Raw genomic sequence first — 20,960 nt, forward strand, 5'->3', positions numbered from 1 at the left:
CATCTCTCTTCATGTCATCCCCTTCTTGTTTGATCCACTTCTCTCCTCTCAAAAGTTTATTTCTCTGGTGAGTACGCATCAAAGTGTGGGGGCTCTTTCCTCCGTGCACGTCTGCTCACTCGGGCCATAGAGCCTCCTGACCCGCGGCGCCGTGTGGACGAGTGCTGGCCTGCAGTTTTTACTTTCCCCACGTAATCCGGCGTGTCTCAGCACCACCAGCTTCTAGAGAACTTCCAGTCATGTATTTACTGACAGGCATGTCCTTATCTACCCTGGTAGAGCAGTGGTGTTGCTGTGCACCCCCTGAAACCCCCCCTCCCTAGATATTATCCATTCAGCTAACTCATAATTACACAAGGATTCAAACCTGTCATAGGATCAGATTTACCACCTTACACAGGACGGCACATGTTAGTGTGATGCATTTAAAGGGATATTTCAGGATTTTTGACATAGGGCCTCATTTCCTAGTTATCCAGAGTGTTGCTGATTCCTGGAGATATTTTTTTTTGTATTTCTTGCAGGCTAGTGCAAGGCTAGCGCATTTCTATGGTATCAGCTAGCCTGCATTAAAAACAGTGTGACCCGCTTCACAGAGCACCTGAGGCAAATCACTTATAACACCAGACTAACCATATAAATGTCTGTGTTGATAGAATCATTTCTGGAATATAACTGACCTTGCATCACATGAATGATCGCATTTTGAGGGACTATTTTCTAGCAGATCACTCCGCCACCGCGTAGCTTATACAACCACGAAGCTGAAGCTGCTCAAATATAAGTTCTTTTAAATGCAAAATGGTTAAAATTATTCTAGCAAGTTATTGAACCTATGTATTTCTCAGACTCATTAGTCAAAAATTCTGCACCTACTGCTAAAGTAATATTTACTAAAGTCGCTACTTCCGGGGTTAGCATAGCTGCTGCGCCGTTAGCATTTTTCTCCGCTAACCCGGAAGCACCGATTTTGGTAAATATTACTTTTATAGCAGTAGATTCAGCATTTCTGGCTAATGAGCCTGATAAAATAAGTATGTTCAGTAACTCTCTGTTGAGTTTCAGAAATATTGATTGTGGTATTAAAGAGTTTTTTGTAGTTTCTCGCACATCTGCGGACCCGAAAGTAGAGCTTTACAAACGTACAGGGCTGATTTATTCAGGACACAGCTTGTCCAACCAGTACATTCCAAAAGTTTTTAATATCGGCCCGATATATCGGTCAGGCCCTATTGATTACAGCAATATCCGCCTCTTTTTAATCATCCGGGTTATAGTTGTGACGTAGCAACATATAATCTGGAATGTTCCGCAGTTTGGCTTTAAGTAACGACTCAGACTGATTCCAAACATTTTCAAAAGTTCGCAAACACCTAATATACGTCTGAATGATGTCGTGCAAAGGTTAATGCGCTTGGAGGCCCCTCCCCGTAACCAGAGACGTGAGACCACGCTCCGTGATAGGTCCAAAGTCCGCACGCAGAGCTGTGCCTCCTTGGACGAGTCAACAGAGAAGTTTGCAAAGTGTCAAGCCTTTTCTCTGTGAGCCAAACAGCACGATGGAAGACAGATGACAGGCGAAGAGAGGGAAACTCTTCTATTTATCTTACATTACTCAGTCTTGGTTTCAGCAGCGAGTTAACAAGTGCATCATTTATTGTGACGGAGATTGCATGAGCAATTTCAGAGAGGACAGGCGTATGAACTGCTTAATCCTCTGCCAGAATCACGTTTAGAGGGACATCGGTGACTAAACGGGGCAGACAGAGCGGTCGCACTTGTGGCTGGAACAGTGGTGTGAAGCTGAACCGTTTTGGGAAGTGGAACGAGATTAAATTTAGCCTTGAGGCCGAACACAAACTCAGCTGCAGTTTGCTTCACTTCGCAGAGGAGCCCGTTCAGAAGCAGGTGCCACGTGCAGGAGAATGTAGGACACCTAAACAGAGTTATAAACTTACATTAGCAGATTTCATAACTCTACTTGAACCACCACTAGAGATATGTACAGTGGGAAGAAAATGTATGTAATGCTTTGGAATTCCTCACATTTCTGATTGTGATTTTTTTTTTTTTTTATCTACTGTTTAGTTTTTGAGAACTCTTAACCTCTTAACTCCCACCTGAACCGAGCACATTTTCTCCAGTTCGGCTTTACCCAAAAAAACAGCGACGAAAACGTTGAAAATACAACTAAAAAAGTGACCCAGAAGAAGCAAAACAAAAACACAATAAACAAGCGACAAAAGAGACAATTCAAAAGTGATGAAAAAGCAAGAAAAAGTCAGAAAAGAGCAACAAATAAAGGAACAAAAACATGCTGGGACAGCAACAAAAACACAATAAAAAAGCGACAAAAACACAACTTAAAAAGTGGCAAAGAAAAAAGAGACAGAAACACAAGGGAAAAAAACGTACAAAAAAACACGACAACAATGTGACAAAACGCGGTGACAACGAAACAAAAAATGTCACGATCTGTTTTGTCGCTCTTAGCTTTCAAATGAGGTATTACACTCTGGCCTATAGGCTGTAAACTCCAGTCCAGAACCTTTTACATTTGGGTAAAGGCTAAAGCTGAAATGGAGAAAATGTGCTCTGTTAAGGCGGGGGGTAAGAGGTTAAATGATTAGCGCTAATCAGTGATAAAATACCGTTTTCAACATCAAATCATATTTGTATGTGATAAATAAGTTTATTTTCCGCCAGAGGACAGCAAAAGGTCAGCACACACTACACGACTTTTATGCCCAACACAGAGTCAGGTCTCGTAGTGTGGGGAGGTCAGGACTGGACTCGCGTTCAAATTGTGTAGACGGCGTCTCTGGAATCGCCCATATATGGTCATGTTTGAAGCAGCTGAGGGGGAAAACTAAGAGAAAAATGTAAACTGTCTATAATTACTCCAAAACTACTTTAAGAAATGCTGAATCATGAATATAGTTTTCTACCCAATAAAGATACAGAGACATGGAGAGGAGAATCAAACTTCAAGACCACTAATACTTAAAAAATGGACAATAGATACAGACGGCATCTCGTCATAGAAGGGGGCGTGGCTTCGCCAAGGGGGAAAATGGAATCTTTTGGGAAACACAATTTTTCACTCTTTTTACCATTTTCTGGTGGAATATAAACTTATTTATCACATACAAATAAAGTCAAGTGTAAATCGGGTCCATATGGATATTTTCTCACAGCAAATTGTTCAGTAGAAGTGAAAAACCGGCAGTCATAGCAAGCGCTAGCTAGCGTTAGCATCAGCATGGTGCTAACATGTAGCATCATGTTAGCATTCTCCGTTATTTATGTATTTATGGGCTGTTGAACCACTATGCTCCTCTCCATGTCTTTGTATCTTTATTTAGTAGAAACTATATTCATAATTCAGCATTTGTTAAAGTAGTTTTTAAATAATGAGAGAAAGTTTAGATTTTTCTCAATTGTTTTCCCCTTAACTGTTTTCAAACATGACCATATATGGGCGATTCCAGAGATGCCGTTTGTATCTACGCTAACATAATATGGGACTGCGGATGGAAATTAGCCTTGAGCTAAATCCGGCATATTTTTGCAGCACTCGTTGTCTGTTCATTAATATACACTGTCCCATTCAAATAAATTAATAAATGAAAATGAAAAATATTCCATGTTAGCATCATGCTACATGCTAACGCTAGCTGCGACTGCTGTTTTTTTCGCTTCTACTGAACAATCTGCTGTAAAAAGAATATCAATATGGACACAATTTAGACTTGACTTTATTTGTATGTGATAAATGCGTTTATATTCCGCCAGAAAATGGCTAAAAAGAGTGAAAAATGGTGTTTCCCAAAGCATGCGTCCTCCCCCACGGCGAGGTCACGCCCCCTTGTATGACGCGATTATGTCTGTATCACTTACAGTCAGTAATAGACGGGCGTTTTCATTTTCTTGCATATAAAAACAACGCTATGTCTGTTCCAGTTAACCATCGCCCAGTGACACAGCGATGTGTTCCTGGAGCTGAACGTAGAGTATCCCAGTCTAAAAAATGTAGAGCAGAGCGAGTGGAGCCGCCAGGGCCAATATCGATCCATTGCTTTTAGTCACACATACAGCATTGTTGCTGTCCGAAATATCTCTCCACTTTCACACGCGGGGCCTGTTGGCTTTTGCTCTTCGAGATAAGAGCCGCTATTAAGCCACACTATCACACACTTGGCTGATAACACGGACCATAACTACCTGTAGGTAAATATTTTGGTATCAGCGGGTGAATTTGGCTAATTAGGCTGTTCAATAAAGTTGGAACAATTGTGAAGTAGGTGTTTTTGGCCATAATTTCCTGTTGGTGCCACAAAATAATGTTGATTTGGCAGATGCCCTTCCTGCTCAGCTTCAGGTTTTCGCTGAGCAACACGCAGAGGCTCAGGCCCTCTGTTCAGCTTGTATTGTCCCATAATGGCCCTCTGTCACTCGCACATGCTCATTGGAGAGGAGGGGAGGAAGCACTTAGCGTTCAAGTACGAGAGGATCGTGTTATAACGTCGTTGCCGTGTCAAAAACATACTTTTAGTTCATGCAGGTCAGGATGATTTTTATCCTTAACCAACCCAGCATCTCATTACTGTCTTTATATCAATGCAGAGGTCCCCACAATGATAATTTTAGCCTTAATTATGCAGGAGGGTGTGGACATGAATAAAAAACTAGGGCACAGTTCAGTGTCTTCACTATCAGCACAACGAAGTAAGACATTTTCTCTCGCACTATCTGTGTGTTTATGAAATGCACTAGAAGCATCTGATAACGACATTGACATAGATCTTGTTCAATATGATATTTGATAATATTGGTAAAACATGCTAGATGTGTGTTGAATTAAATTTCCAACCAGGCAGTGCGAGAACTTTATACAGGGTCACAGGGTTTCCGCTTAAAGCTTTAGATTATATTCAAACTGGCATTAGATCTAAATGTATTGGAAAATTTTGACATTGCTCAACAATCTCTACTGTACAGGTTCATCAAAAATACCAAAGTGATGGTTAGAGCATATTCAGGTGCGCTTTCGGCTGACATTTTAAAGGAGCACTACAAAGTTAATATTAGTGCGTATTTGACCTTTCAGTGACCTCGTGGTTAGCTTAGCGCCTTTACTTTCCAGCCCGGTGGCCCTTAAAACACTCCATGACCAGTTTAGGTTTTTGGTTGCTGCCGTCTCCATGGTTACCAGTGTTCATTTTGTAACATTTTTTAATTTAGTTTTAGTCTTAGTCTTTTGACTAAAATGTAATTTAATTTTAGTTGAGATTTAGTCAAACAAATCTTTTCAATTTTAGTCTAGTTTTAGTCGACTAAAATTGCAAGTCAATTTAGTCGACTTTGCATTTATAATATTGATTATGATCATATCAGGTCCTCTGCTTCATGGAGCTGCTCCACATGAACAAAGCTCAGAGCTGCTCCTTTAGCAGAGGACTTACATCGGGGTAGGCAACGTCAAATCTGGCCCTCCAGCACAGCACCTCTGGTCCTCAAGGTGATTTTGAGAAAAACATTATGACACAAATCAGAGAGTACTTTAACATTTTTAAGGTTAAATGAGAGAAATACTGTCAATACACCCAATTAGGCCATATCATGTACAGCTCTGGCATTTGTACAAAGTGCACTGGAAAAAAAATAAAAAAAATTATAGAAGTAATGACAGAAACCTACTTGAATTAAGAGATTCAATCTAAAGTTTGAGTAGATTTGGTCTGGTCTTAGATCAGAGAAAACATCTTATCACCAATGGAACACGTCATTATTCTCTTAACTCAGATCATATTGTATGATTTCAAGTGAGAAACAGACCTTTTTAACAGTAAAAAATCATTTTTTCTGATTTCAAAGTGAGTTTTATGCTTGTTCCATTGGCATTAGCATTTGTTTATTTATTGTTCTTTATCTTAGATTAGTCCAAACAGACTCAAAATCAACATAAAGAACCTTTATTTATCCTCCATATAAATTCCACATAAAGAACCAGTTTTTTTTTCCAGTGTAGCGCTTTACTTTGGCCTAAAACTGGTGGCTTCGGCCCTCGGTCTTTTTACAATGAAAAAAATTGGCCCTCCGTTAAGAAAACTTGCCTATCCCTGACTTACATGATATGAGGAGGCTTTTTCAGACCTTCAATAGAAGTTTGGATGATTCTAGTCTCTTCTTTTCATTCTTGTTTAGTCTTATTTTAGTCGACTAAAACATCTGGACATTTTAGTCATAGTTTTAGTCTCATGAAAAACGCTTAATTTAGTTTTAGTCCAATTTTAGTGCAAAAATATCACTTCGACTAAAATTAAGACTAAATATTTTAGTCTAAGAAATTAACATTGATGGTTACACATACATTTCAATCTGAAAACCCACCAGGATTCCTAAAAAAGTGGCATCGTGGGGTTACTCGGTTGGAAACTAAAGGTTCTTAGTTAACCAACCATTCAGCTGCTTGGACAAATACGCACCAATATCGACTTTTTCATACATAAAAAGTTGCATCGTGCACCTTTAAAGGTTTTGCCTGTTTTGTTCGATTTGCTTCCGTCTGTTTGATGAAATGTTTACAAATCTTACCAGATTTGTGCTGCGAATTTTTTTTTCTGCTTTTGTGGCATTAAAATGTAGTATTTGGGCATTCAAAATAACGTCAAAAGCATAAACATTTGACTTGTTTCTGCCTGTGTAACCCCGTGCCGTTAGAACTAGCTTGATGTACCCTCTCTTTACAGTGAATGTGTGTGGTTTTGACTGTGTGCCTCTGTCGCCCCCTGCAGGGCTTAAGGAATAAGCCAAAGAAGACCGGCCACGTGAAGCCAGACCTCATCGATGTGGACCTGGTTCGAGGTAAGGATCCCTGCACTCAAAGGTTCATTATTCTTTATTCTGTTTTAGTTTGTTAATGTCTAATTGTCAGATTAGAGAGTCCACTCATGGACTGGGTTGTGTTTAAGCAGTTATTTAAGTAAGACTGTTGGAGATGCTCTGTTTACCAAACACACAAAGAGACAAACATGTGACATGTGGACAAATAAGGTTTTTGCCTCAGAACACAAAGGCTCAGCTTTATTTGTTTTGCACAATCTGTACACAAATGCAAAGTTCTTACCTGCAGGGCTGCACAATTTTGACAAAAAACCTGATTGCGATTTTTCTGACAGATATTGCGTTTCAATTTTCAATTTTCATATTTTTTTTATTTAAAAACATTAAAGAAAATGATGAGTGAAGGAAGTCATGTATAGTCAAACAACATAAGTTTGCTGAGATTGCCCCACATTAGCCACTTCACTGCCACCTTAGGGTTAGGGTTAACAGTTATTTACATGCAAATGACTAGAGAGCTTACAGCCTATATGCCAGTGTGATACCTCATTTGAAAGCCTAATCATATCCTGATTAGGGTTAACTAACTCGGTAGGTAACAGGTTAGAACAAAACACAATATTCTACTTTTAAAAATATTTGGTTTTATGTGGCCCTCGAGTTTCCCCGACATTCAGAGTACCTCTGGGGGACAGCCACGTGACTAAAATAAGTCTGGGATGGAATCACAAAGCGTCTGTCGAAACACTTTAGAATCTACTTTATGGAAACAAACTTTTATCTGTTTAAGCTTTACTTACTTTAACTTTACTCTTTATTACAGTAAAGGGACAATGTACAGAGACATTAAGCTCACAGAGACAGAGATACTGCACCAGATTATAGATAAATAGCTAGTTTCCATCAGTAGTCCCTGGTTACAGAGGAATAAATAACAATGCATTATTCTCACAGTCAATCACAAAGTCAACCACACAACACTTCACCAATCACAACATTTCATTCTGCATCAATCCAATCACCATTTCCTAGTTACAGACATATTAAAATACATTAAAATCATTCAGCGCTGCCCCCCTGTGGTTCACAGTATATAATCCAACAGCTGTATTTGTCATAATACACTGACGCTGGTCCAAGGGCCTAAAACCAGCCTCTGTGAGTCCTGGTAAAGATCAACTATTCTGATCGGAACTTTAACCCACTGAAAGAAAGAGAACTGAAGTGATGGGGGGAAATGAGGATTAAAATGAAGAGGAAAAACAAATGAATGAAGTTGACCTTGCATGAACCTGTTCCTCTCACATCTGTCGGTCTGTAAATGCGTTTTCTCACGTCGCTTGTGTGTGTGACCAGGTTCGGCGTTTGCGAAGGCCAAACCCGAGAGCCCCTGGACCTCCCTGACCCGGAAAGGCATCGTCCGAGTGGTGTTCTTCCCCTTCTTTTTTAAATGGTGGATCCAGGTCACCTCCAGGGGCATCTTCCTGCTTCTCCTGGGCCTGTATCTGCTGCAGGGTGCGTGCACTGTCACCATGTCTCACGTGTTTTGATCTGATCTATGGCTAACAGATTAACTAAGGTGAAGTTATTGTCTGATAATAAGAGCAGTCTGAGATGTTAAGAGCTGAACTCATGCAAGAATCACATGTATTAAGGCGAAGAGGGAATATTCAATATCAATCCCCCCTTAACCGAGTTCAGCTTTACTCAAATCTGAAAGGTTACAGCGTAGATGGTTTTCCGTTCCCATGATCCTCTGCGCCGCGCCGCCATTTTGTGTGGCGTTCGACAATGTTAATGCACGACCCGCATGCACATTTCATGAATAATTGTGTCTACTACGGCCGTTCTGTCGCTAATGTGTTTTTTTCACTCACAATGAGCCATGTGATGGGTAGGCTAACATAATCATTGTGATGTACACATGCACGGTAATCATTACAGTAAAACACGTAGGCCATAGCGTGCACTTAAACTTGTCCATCGAACCAAACACACAGCCGTCATGTGAGCGGTTAAACAATGAGAAAAGGCTGTATTTATAACGTGTATCAGTGCCAATCTGTGCTGCGTTTACCTCCTGATGAACGAAGAGAGTAACAGCGGCCGACTCGTGCTCTTCCCCGGCCTTCTCCTCACGCTCTTCCCCGGCCGCCTCGCTCTCGCCGGGTCTCACTTTACGGGGACGGCCTATGCTTCCTCCGTAATTTGTCCGAGTCTCATCTCTGCTAGCTGCTAACTGTACCTGGTTTGCGTTTGACAGCTTTGACAGCAGCATGAAAAAATACAAGTCTACTACGAGCTCATCGTAGACTTGCTTTATTTCATGCTAGCAGCTAGCCCCGTTGTCAAATCTGTTTGATGCCGCTTTTTTTCATTTATCTGTCAGATAAAAGCTGACAGACCCTGGCAAAACCAGGGAACATCAGCCAAGGCATGAGACTCAGACACAGAGCGGAATAAGCACAGGCTGCCCCGTAAAGTCAGACCCGACACTCGGGTCCCTTTTTGGTCCTTTTATGATCCCTTTTTTGTCCCTTTTTGATAAATTTTTTGTCCCTTTTTGGTCCTTTTTTTATCCTTTTTTTGTCCCTTTTTTTTCTTTTTTTGTCCCTTTTTGGTCCTTTTTTGACCCCCTTTTGGTCACTTTCTGGTCACTTTTTGGTTACATATTTTTATTTTCGTTTTGGTCCAGTTTTTGTTGCCCTTTATTGAAGAACCATTTAGATTTGGGTAAAGCCAAACTGGAGAAAATGTTCTTGGTTCAGGTTAGGGTTAAGAGATATGTATAATTCCCCGTCTTTAGCCTGTGCTTTTGCCAGGGCTCTCTCCCAGGAAGGTAAAGACTGTATATGGATCCTAGATCTAGATCATCTTGATCGCCTTCCTTGCTACACGTGGATACCAAACATGTCTATATTTGTGATGAGTCCGTTTCCTCCTGTCCAGTGGCCGCGGCGGTCCTGTACCTGTACATCCCTCAGCCCCATGGGATCCCGGCCACGGAGGTGTTCGGGGCCATCTGGCTCATGCTGCTCCTGGGCACCGTGCACTGTCAGATCGTCTCCACCCGGACCCCCAAACCAGTGTCCAGCAGCGGGGGCAAGAGGCGCAGGTAAGAGCGGGAGGGGGGGGGATAAGTGAGGAGGAGAAAGAACTGTGTATGGGATGAGGACTCGGCATCTTTGGATAAAATGCTACAATAGTGGAGCAGATTATGGTCAATTTTTGTTCATTTTGTGACACAAGTGCAAAGAGGCGTAGGAACTGATAACATAATGTATGACCCGGCCAATAAGGTAATATTTTTGTTGGCCAATTTTAATTTTAATAAGCGGAAAACTAGGGATTTAACTATTCATCGGAAATCGTTTTAAAATGGATTTAAAATGTGAATCAATGTAAAAAAAAAAAAAAAAAAAAAAACATGAATAGTTGAAAATTGAATCGGGGCTTGAGTGCATCGTTACGTCTCATACAAATAACGAAATAAATCCCAATATTGTTTAAACAGTAATATGATATATATGATAATTACAATTACAATGTCAGAAATAAATTGGCATTTTTTGGCAATTGGCAGTTATCGTGAAAAATGTAAATTTCAATCATTTCTTCTGAACAATTTAGTCTTATTTGCACAGCTGACACTCTCACTGTGCCCCCTACTGTAGGGATGGGCGGATCGATACCAAAGTATCGATATATATCGATACCAAACGGCTACTTTTTAAGTATCGATTTCGGGCAAAAAGTGTCGATACTAATTTGCATATGTAAAAGGAAGGCGGGGCAGCAATTATCAACACAAAAGGATGATTTATTTCTTTGCTTTGAGCCAAAACAGTTCACAACAGCAAAGGATTGAACTAAGCCAGGCATATCATTCTGGTTTAGGTTCTGTTTGTCATTTAAGTATTAATTTTAAATGTTGTTTATGTATTTAATTTCACATTAACATTGTTTAATTAACCAGTTAAAGTATATAATTTTAATTGACCAACTAATTATACAAAACAGCCAGTTTTAGAAATGTATATTGATTGAAATACATTCACCCATATGAAATGACCAGTATCTGTATCAGTATCGGTATCGACAAAAAAGACCCCAAAAGTATTGGTATCGTATATAAAAGAACCAGTTTTAGAAATGTATATTGATTGAAATACATTCATCCATATGAAATGACCAGTATCGGTATCAGTATCGGTATCGACAAAAAAGACCCCAAAAGTATAGGTATCGTATCAGTTCCAAAAAATGTGGTATCGCCCATCCCTACCCTACAGACTTCAATGAAAAATGTGTTATGATATTGACTAAATTTGGCATAAATGTTGCTCATGTGTAACCTGGTGATGCTGGATTTACTCTCCAATGACATCACCAATAATGATCACAATGCACACAACTTTTTAATCGGCTTTCTACATTTAGAATTGTCCAAAAAATGTTTCGATATGACCCGTTATCACATTATCGGTTCCTATAAACGGGGTTTCAATTCATAAACCCGGGATAACAATGTTTTTAATATTTTTGAATCCCTTGATTATTAATTGAGTGACTGCACAATGCTAACACAGTCACTGTTATAGGCTCTGTGCACGGGAGTTTTTTGGCTAACTTCCTGTTTGCCAGTGTAGGGTGAAGATTACTTCCTGTCCACATTTTAACATTCATTAAAAATAAAATATGATTTAAGTAGATAGAAGATGACCTAAATGTCAAACCAAATCAAGTGTTTTATCAATATTGGTTCAGATGGTGGTGGCGCTATTTTAACATTTGCTAGCGCCAAATTAACGTTAGCCTTTAGCTTCAAGGCTAAAACACTTGGGGATGCAATCATAAACTCTTCTGGTGAAGTATTTCCATCCAGAAAAAAGTTTTTAACAATATGTAAGTAACGTATTTTCTGGACTATAAGTGGCTCTGGAGTGTAAGACGCACCAGCAAAATATGCGTATTGAAGAAGAAAAAACATCAGGCTAAATTGGCGTACGGTATGCTAACGTAACACTTTGATGGTTAGCTACATGGAGCATAAACAACTAACAAAACAGGTGTCTTTTATGTTAACGTCACTGTTACGACCCAGCTCCGCTAGGGTAAGGGAAGTAACAAAAAACAAGGTGTAAAAAGGTTAAATAAAGTTGTAATTTAATAAAAGGGATGTAAAAGGTAATGTTCACAAAACGGTAACAAACTAACCAAACAAAAGCTATTTACATATTTAAAATAGGTTAACCAAAACAGACACAAGTGTCTCTTGATCCCACGTCACATAGTAGTGAACAGTCCAAAAAGAGACACAAACAACATGGCGTACTGGCCACCAAGGCCAGTAGCCCCGAATGAGCCAAGATGGACTCCTTTTATAGGAGTGGCTGGCACAGGTGGCTTTAATGTGTTCTCCCCAGGTATAGAACTGCTCCCCCAATCAGGCGGCAGCAAAGCCAGAGAACCAACCAACAGCCAGGACTCCCAATGCATTCCACCAATCGCAGCCCAGGACCACAGCAGCAAGTTTACATGGTGGGAAAGATACAGGTTTAGGCCTCACAAACAAATATGCAAAAAGGAGGGAGCCTGGAGGCCTGGGGCCGTAACAGTCAATAAACAGTCCAGATAACTATGGCATAAAGAACAAACCAAACTCTCCATCTCACTCCAAATCACTAAACCCATTGAAATCTTCATCCTCGTGTCACTTCTGAACAATCTCCAGGGCAACGACCTGGACACGGAGGCGTAACTGCACCGTCGACAAGCCTCTCCCGGCAGCACGTTTTTTTAAGCTCTCTTTTGTGAACTCGTTCCTCTAAATGTGCCAATCGAGCTTTTAGCCCGTGATTAGCTTTGTTTTGTTTTCTTTAAGAGTAACTTCCGCTTCTCGCTCACGGCAAACTTTCTTTCTGCTGCTCGATTAGCCTGCAGCGCCCTCTAGCGGCATGTGAAATTATATATTTGAATTTAAAAAAAGAAAGTATACGACGCAACCCCTGCCAAACTATGAAAAAAAGTGTGACTTATTGTCCAGAAAATACTGTATTTTATTACATTATTGACCAGTGATCGGCGTATTACATTTAATTGAAAATTTGCATTATTGAATTTGTGGGCGTTTTTTTCTGAAAGAACTGGACACGGAGAGTATTTCTGACGGATTACAGCACTTGTATTACAAAGTGAATGACTCTTATAACCTAATCTGCCCCGAGATGTTTCGTAGGGCTAAAAATCCGGCAGGTTTTATATACAAGACCCATGACATTGTAATATTTTGTTTTGAGCCTTCAAAATTTCAAATGCGGTGAATCATTTAGGCTCAAGATTGATGAGAAAAATACACAGTGCATCATATAACAGATCGTTCTGGGTGTTATGTCTTTTGGTTGATTGTTTTGAAATCCAGCTTCTTTGACTTACAAACTAAAGAAGCATATTTATCACAGACTTTTTTTTATTTGTATTTTCTCGTAAAACCAAACTCTGTGATAAATGTTTCAGAGCTTGTAGAGAGTAGTGGGCTGCTCTGTTTGGTTTGCTTCACTGTGTCTCCACCTGTAAGTTTTATTATTTTGAGAATGGACCCATAGATACATTACATTCTGGAAAATACATTTATGTCAGTTTTGGACAGTGGAGTGTGGTATAATAAGGTAAATTCAACAATTAGGGACATCTACTACAGCTGCTTATTGTATGCTAGATTAGCTTGTTTATTACTACTACTTACTTGGACTAATAATTGGTGTAAAAAAAATAAAAAAAATTCAACTCACTCTAAAAAATAGTGGTACACAAACCATTTTAATATGCCCTGATTTTGATTGTACATTTTCACTTTTCTCTGTATTGAGGTGTTTAATTTTATAATGGTGGAGGAAACAGAGTACGTCTAATATTTTAGTACAATGAATCCAATGCTTTCAAACACAACTGTACAAAAGTCTCCAGAGACGAGATCAAACCAGCCAAAATGCCATTATTCATAGTTTTCTGGTGACATCATCGAAGGGCAGCTCACTGGGGGCGCTGTATTCGGGATTGTATCATCAAAACCGCAAAGAATTCTGGGATTTTTGCAGCAAATTCCAGAATAATGGGTTGTCTTCACGTTCCAGACTGTGATGATGTCATTGTCTCAGATAGATACAGATGGCATCTCATCATAGAAGGGGGCGTGGCCTCGCCGAGGGGGAAAATAGAATCTTTAGAGAAACACAATTTTCCACTGTTTTTAGCCATTTTCTGGTGGAATATGAACATATTTATCACATAAACGAAGTCAAGTGTAAATCGGGCCCATATGGATATTTTCTCACAGCAGATTGTTCAGTAGAAGTGAAAAAACAGCAGTTGTAGCTAATGCTAGCTAACGTTTAGCATTAGCCCGATGCTAAAATCAAGTTAGCATTCTCTGTTACTTGTGTATTTATGGGCTGTTGAACCACTTTGCTCCTCTCCATGTGTTTGTATCTTTATTTAGTAGAAAACTATATTCATAATTCAGCATTTGTTAAAGTAGTTTTTGAATAATTAAAGAAAGTTTAGATTTTTCTCCAGATTGTTTTCCCCCTTAACTGTTTTCACACATGACCATATATGGGCGATTCCAGAGATGCCGTCTGTATCTATGGAGGGCAGGACACAGCCAAAATAAAAGACAAAAAAAATCAGCATTTTGACAGTTGCCATAGTTACCATAATTCTTACCTGCCCATAGAAATAAAAAGGAGTGTCGTTCGATCCTAACGCATGCGGACACCAATTAGGCACTCTTTTCAGCGTGTGTTAGCCTGCTCAATGTATTTTTCCTATAGCCGTTAACATTAGCCATCAAACATCGCAAATTATGAATGATCCAGATGTTTTCAGCTGTTTTCAACCCTAGTTAGACATCATTAATGAATGTAATGATTTCTTTTGCAATTTAGCTTCAGATTAGAATAACAGTATTAAAGAGGCCTCTGAACTAAATGCTAAATCATATTGCGTAAAATTTCAGATTTTTTGTAGGGTTGCTAATTCATCATATAGATACAGACGACATCTGTGGAATCGCCCATATATGGTCATGTTTGAAACAGGTAAGGGGAAAACAATTTGGAGAAAAAAATCAAAACTTTCTCTAATTATTCCAAAACTACTTTAACAAATGCTGAATTATGAATATAGTTTTCTACTAAATAAAGATACAAAGACATGGGGAGGAGCAAAGTGGTTCAACAGCCCATAAATACATAAATAACGGAGAATGCTAACATGGTGCTTCAGGTTATTTACGACGGCTGTTTTTTCCACTTCCACTGAACAATCTGTGAATAAACATCCATATGGGCCCGATTTACACTTTATTTATGTGGTAAATAAGTTCATATTCCACCATAAAAAGGCTAAAAAGAGTGAAAAATTGTGTTTCCCAAAATATTCTATTTTCCCCCCCTTCTATGACGCGATGCCTCTAAACCTCACTTATGAAGATAATAATGGAGAAACGGGAGAAATTATATAAGTGCTATACCTCGCCATACTTTGATATAGGTCCTGACTTCACCATTCTTTTGGTTAATGTTAATCACTTAACTGCCTCCTTAGGATTAGGATTAACAATTATTTACATCCAAATCTCAAAGCGTATTGACTGGAGAGTTTACAGCCTATATGCCAGTGTGATGCCTAATTTGAAAGCCAAGACCTTCTAGTTTCTATTTTTAGAAATGTGTGAGTGAAACTTACATTACATTTGCCGTTCTTAACCCTGATTAGGGTTAGCTAACCCAAACCCACTGATCAGGGAAGACGGCAGGTTACAGGTTCCCAATGGTGGAACGCTAACACTGAATTAATAACATTATGTCCCGAACTCTACTGTGTTTTTTTTCCGACTTGAGACGAGTTGTCACGTGTCTAAAACATGTCTACTCGCAGTTATGTGGCTATAATGTTAACAGTGTATCACTATGGTTACTGCCATGGAAATAAAAAGGAAAAGCAGCGTTCGGTCCTAACTTGCAGATTCAGATTCAGATTAATTTTATTGGCCATTTGGGGATAGAATATTAAATTTGAGCAAGTCTGGGATTTCACGGCTATTAAAATGTGCACATTTGTAGGAACGGACTCAGATGGCTAAAGGCTTTTCTTCCCTCCTCCAAGTGAGAGCCATGTATACAGCGCGTCACCGGTGTCTGACCTCCGAGCGATGTGAAAACTATGAATAGTGTGCGAGGCTGGTCTCATCACTCACACGGCTTTGACTGGTGCTGTAGTTTCCAGCTCGCTCTAAGCTTCTCTCTTGTATTCTCCTCCAACACTGAAGGAAGTTGAGGAAGGCCTCTCAGATGGAGGCGCATAGGGAAGGCGACGGGTCTAGCACTACCGATCACACACAGGAGGGGGCGCCACACTCCCACTCCGCCAGCACAGCATACAGCCTGGGCTCTCTCTTCCACGATTTCTGGCATGATATCTGTAAAGCTGGGTGTGTATTTTTGTTTCCTTTCTCCAAAATGATTTATCGTGTCCAAGGATATGGCTGGGGCTCAGTTCGGGAAGATCAAAATCCACAGCTTAAAAACGCAAGAAAACCAAAAGTATTCACTGCGGATTATTGAAATTGAGAGTTGAAATGTTTTGCTGGTGCCACAAACTGAGTCCCAGCCATTTCCCAGCTTGAATGATGTCTTTCATAGCTGCAACATCACGATCCTGTCACACAAAATGACTCGTGGATTTTGGCTACACAATATATTTATTAATATGGAACGTTCTTTAAAGTGCATGTGACGGGTTAAACTGACCCATCGCCCCAAAACGCAATTAACACCTTTATATTTAAGATCAACGTCTGAGTCAGAGTTTTCCCTTGTTTGAAAATGTTTGTTATTTTACTTCCTTATTAGAAATGGGCTCAGGGTGAGAAGATGTAAACAATCCTTAAGTGTTGCCATGCAACCGTACTGTACATTAGGGCTTAAGGTTGTGTTGTTTGTTACACTTAGACATAACTAGGGGTGGGGATCACTGTCACAATACGCTTATGATATGCTGATACTGCAATTATATATAAATATTTTTTACATTTATAAACAACTTTTCTTAGGAGCCGCCTGAAAATGAACCGATTGATTGACTAGCATCAGTGGCATCTCTTCATTTACATTTAAAGGTCGATTATGAAACTTTCTCTTAAAAGTTTTTACTGCTGACAGACCATGAAGAATTGATCCAGAAGCGTCTGTAGAAGCCTCCGTGATCAAAAGTAAAGGCTCCATGTTGACCACTCATACAGGCATTGGGTTAACCTGGCTAACGCCAGACTGCTGTGTGCACTCGAATCATTTGGGGACCATGGCCGAAATTTTCGCATGGATTTGGGAACCAATCACAGAACGAGGAGGGAGGGCAAGATGATGAAGCGCTATTCCATATACGGAAGCTTGTAGTCTATTTTCGGATAAAAAAAAAGTTTATTCACGGATCCAACATGACAGCAGCAGACACGATGGTATTTTTCGATCAAGCTTTAGACCTTGTTCTAAATAGCTTAGCTCAAAAGTTTACAGTGGGTACGTCATACGTCATCTCATACGATGATACGATTGGCTGTGGCTACGTGCAGACGCATGATAGACATTCGTAGCGCCCAATAAACGGCTATGGACGATCGTAAACCACACCTCTCTTACGAGAAAATGAATTGGTGGTCCCCAGACTAAATATCACTTGTGATTTTAGTCTGGTGTTAGCCAGGCTAGCATTGGGTCACAAAAAGGTCAATTATGCACCTTTAAATAAACAAGACCACCAAACAACACCGAACACCTGTTTCCAAAAGGAAAGAATTAATCTATAAGTTAATGTTATTCATGAATATGTAAAAATCATTAGCAGTGATGTGTTTGTGTGACAGTGTTTGCTGCCCTCTACTGTCCTGACTGTGTTTTTCACCATTATTAGCTTCTACTGACTGAAAGCAGTGAAGCTCTGCTGCCTCATTAACATGCATGATGCCGGTCATTAATTTGCATGCAATATATTGTCATCAAAAGTTTTGTGCTACGAAATATCACGATATGTCAAAATTGATATATTGTTACTCGGAATGCAACGATTCATCGACATCCTCTTCGATTCAATATGTTCGATATGAGCGTTCTAAGTCCCGCCCCCCCGCTCTTCACCGCCTTCCCCTGAGCTGTCCTGTACAAAAAGATGAAAACCTGTCATATGCACTTTAAATCACAAAAACTACTATTACTGCATCACATGAGGTGCATCATTCTACCTGATCCTTACTCTTTTTCTAAATCATGACATACTTTCCTGATTTTGTGCTGGCAGCTTTTCACTGTAGAAAAAACAATACATGTGTATTGTTTTCATTGTATGAACTAACTGTGAACTTTTATTGACAGTGAGTTAAAAGGTGTGACAGATGTGGATTTTGCAGTTCTGGACATCAATAGAACAATATTCCGATGCATGGATTAGAAAATAATCTTTCTGTGCTACTAACAATAACTAGAGCTCAGGGATCTGCACTAAACTCTCCTTTTTCTTCTGACCAAATCTATTTTTACTCCTAATTTACTTGTATTACTATATTTATATTCTCACTCTAAATTCAGGGTTCCCCACTTGTCCTAGTGTATGTACATGGATTGAAATGTTTATATTTTTAGACTGATCTGAATTGGTGCAATAGAGGATGAAGACTTCAGGTTTTGGAAGTAAAATTCATGTTCATTTTCCACATAGACTTTTTGGAAAAATTCAAAATCAACACATAACAGAAGCACTGTGAATATTATCTTTTCTTTTCTTTTTCATCCAAATGGCTTGAATATATAATTCCAAATCGTGTGTTTCATGATGAAGATTTACCTCGTTGCTGCTTCAGTTCTTGTATTTTTTTCTCTAAAAGCTTAAAGGAATATGAATGAGAACTTTACTTCAAAACCAGAAACCCTTTCCCAAAGTTTAGTGTGTGTCTCCTTGATGATTTCAGTTTATAGTTTAGTTCTCTTGGGAACTCTGTTAATTTGATATAAACATGCATTCTAGAACAAACACAGACATGTTACATGTGTTGCTGTTTCACCATGTGGACATTATGGGGCTGAGCAATATGACAATCAGACACAAACAAAGGAATGAAAATCAAAACACTTTGAGCAATTATGCATCTGATTGATTTTGTATTGGGTTTTAACTTGTGCAGCAGGTTTATTATTTACAAATAAATCCTCTGCAAAAGAAAAAGAGTTTGTCAGTTTAAGAGTTCAGCAGAACGCTCACAGTGTGACATGAAACACAGTTATTGGTTGATGTGCTCTATTGCCCAGCCCAGGACATATTACATTGTGAATGCATAGTGTTTATAGAGCACTGAAGACACATTGTTCATCGTTTCTCCTCACTGTCTCTCTTCAAACCTGCGCTCTTCCTCGCTCCTCCTCGTCCTCTCCCTCCTGGACCTCCTTCACCTCAGATCTAAGAAGTCTAAGCTCTCCATCGACAAGTCCACAGAGACAGACAATGGTTACGTGTCGTTGGACGGCAGGGTGACCAATCGGAGCAGTGAGGAGGGGCTTCAGCTGCCGGAGCCGGCCTGTGATTCGCTGCTGAGAGTCGAGGAGGCGTGCTGGAACCCGCACTGCCCGCCCACTCACGCCCACACGCCGCCGCGCAGCAACGGGCTGATGATGCCCACCCCCAACAAGGTAATACACTGGACTGGACCTGCACGCTTCAACAACGGTGGCTCCGAACGTCCAAAGTCCGTAGAACAGGGGCGTCAAACTCATTTTGGGTCACGGGCCGCATATAATAGTGATTTGGTCAAAGCCCCAACTTAACTGTAGCTTCATTAATAACAACAGTTTACACTCTTGTATTGCACTTTGCAAGCCTGTGTCACAAGTTCCTCATAGTACTACATAGTAGTCAATATTCATTCACTCCACACTCAGTGGTGGCAAGCTGTTATTGTAGCCACAGCCGCCCTGGGGCAGACTGTCCATTTACCACGTGGCTATATAATGTGTTGTTCATATCCTGAGCTCTTATTATGTCAGTGCCCTCTGCTGGACACCTGTGGAACTCTTTCCTTTTTTTAAATTTAATGCCCCCTAGTGGCCAGAATGAGCATTCTGGTTATTATAACTTATATACAACTCCGCACAGGAATGGGCTACAGAGTTATGCTCTATGGGGCAGGGGCCGGATTAAATAATCTTGTATGTCTGACACCCCTGCCTTCGAGCCTCCTTCTCAGCGAGGAAACAAAACAGAGGAACAATGATGAACCTTTTTGCTCATTTTCTGAAAGTGCTTGAAGTACAGGAGTGTATAAAATTGGTAAAATAGTCTGCACTTTTATTCAACAGCGTTAAAACACCTACAGTATCTATTAGTAGTTCCTTTCTGTGTGGAGTTTGCATGTTCTCCCCGTGTCTGCATAGGTTTCCTCCAGGTACTCCGGTTTCCCCTACCACTAAAAACAGGTACAATAGGCAGTGTGTTTGAGAGTGTGCATGGGGGATGACAGATGGAAATTAGCTGAAGGCTACTTACCAAATAAACCTATAAATAAAATAAAAATAGTCCCTAAACTGCTAAGTAAATCAGTCCGCCTGGTTGATGGTGCTGGAAGTCAAATTCTCCATAGACTTTTCAATAAAAAATAAATAAATAAGAGTTCACAAGAACAATAGCAGCCAATCAGTCGTGTGGTAGCTCAGGGACATAAAACACACACTTTAAATTTGAAAATGTATCCAAAAATTATAAACCGAAAATATTAAAAAGCATTTTACCATATTTTCAAGTGTAGTAAAATATCCATGCTTACTTCCACTGCTCAGACAAAAGGACAATTTTACAAAGGGCAGTCCTTCATCCATACTCCGTGGAACCAAGCTTCCTGTAGCCACTGCTACATTGGGATTGACAGACAGAAGCACAGATACAAACATCTGCTTCAACCACCACCAACCAACCACTCACACAACACCCACACAGACTGCAGTCTTCCCTCACAGTCTTCTATCCAGATATGAACCAGGCCTGTTCCTTCCCAGATCTGAAGAGATCGGACA

At 39.9% G+C, this 20,960-nt stretch overlaps 1 protein-coding gene across 2 annotated transcripts in view; it reads left to right on the forward strand.

Annotated features, from left to right (window-relative positions):
- LOC306982942 (protein PHTF2) overlaps positions 1 to 20,960 on the forward strand; it is a 99,652-nt gene that overhangs the window by 62,184 nt on the left and 16,508 nt on the right. Inside the window, exons 5-9 of one of the 2 annotated variants that reach the window (XM_079582593.1) lie at positions 6,798 to 6,867; positions 8,203 to 8,361; positions 9,796 to 9,961; positions 16,178 to 16,339; positions 19,352 to 19,583. In XM_079582593.1, coding sequence (XP_079438719.1) covers positions 6,798 to 6,867; positions 8,203 to 8,361; positions 9,796 to 9,961; positions 16,178 to 16,339; positions 19,352 to 19,583 — 789 coding nt within the window. The remainder of the gene's footprint in view (positions 1 to 6,797; positions 6,868 to 8,202; positions 8,362 to 9,795; positions 9,962 to 16,177; positions 16,340 to 19,351; positions 19,584 to 20,960) is intronic. The other variant, XM_079582594.1, reaches the window with a different exon arrangement.

The sequence above is a fragment of the Gobius niger genome, assembly GCF_951799975.1.
Source record: "Gobius niger genome assembly, chromosome: 2".
Classification (NCBI taxonomy): domain Eukaryota; kingdom Metazoa; phylum Chordata; class Actinopteri; order Gobiiformes; family Gobiidae; genus Gobius; species Gobius niger.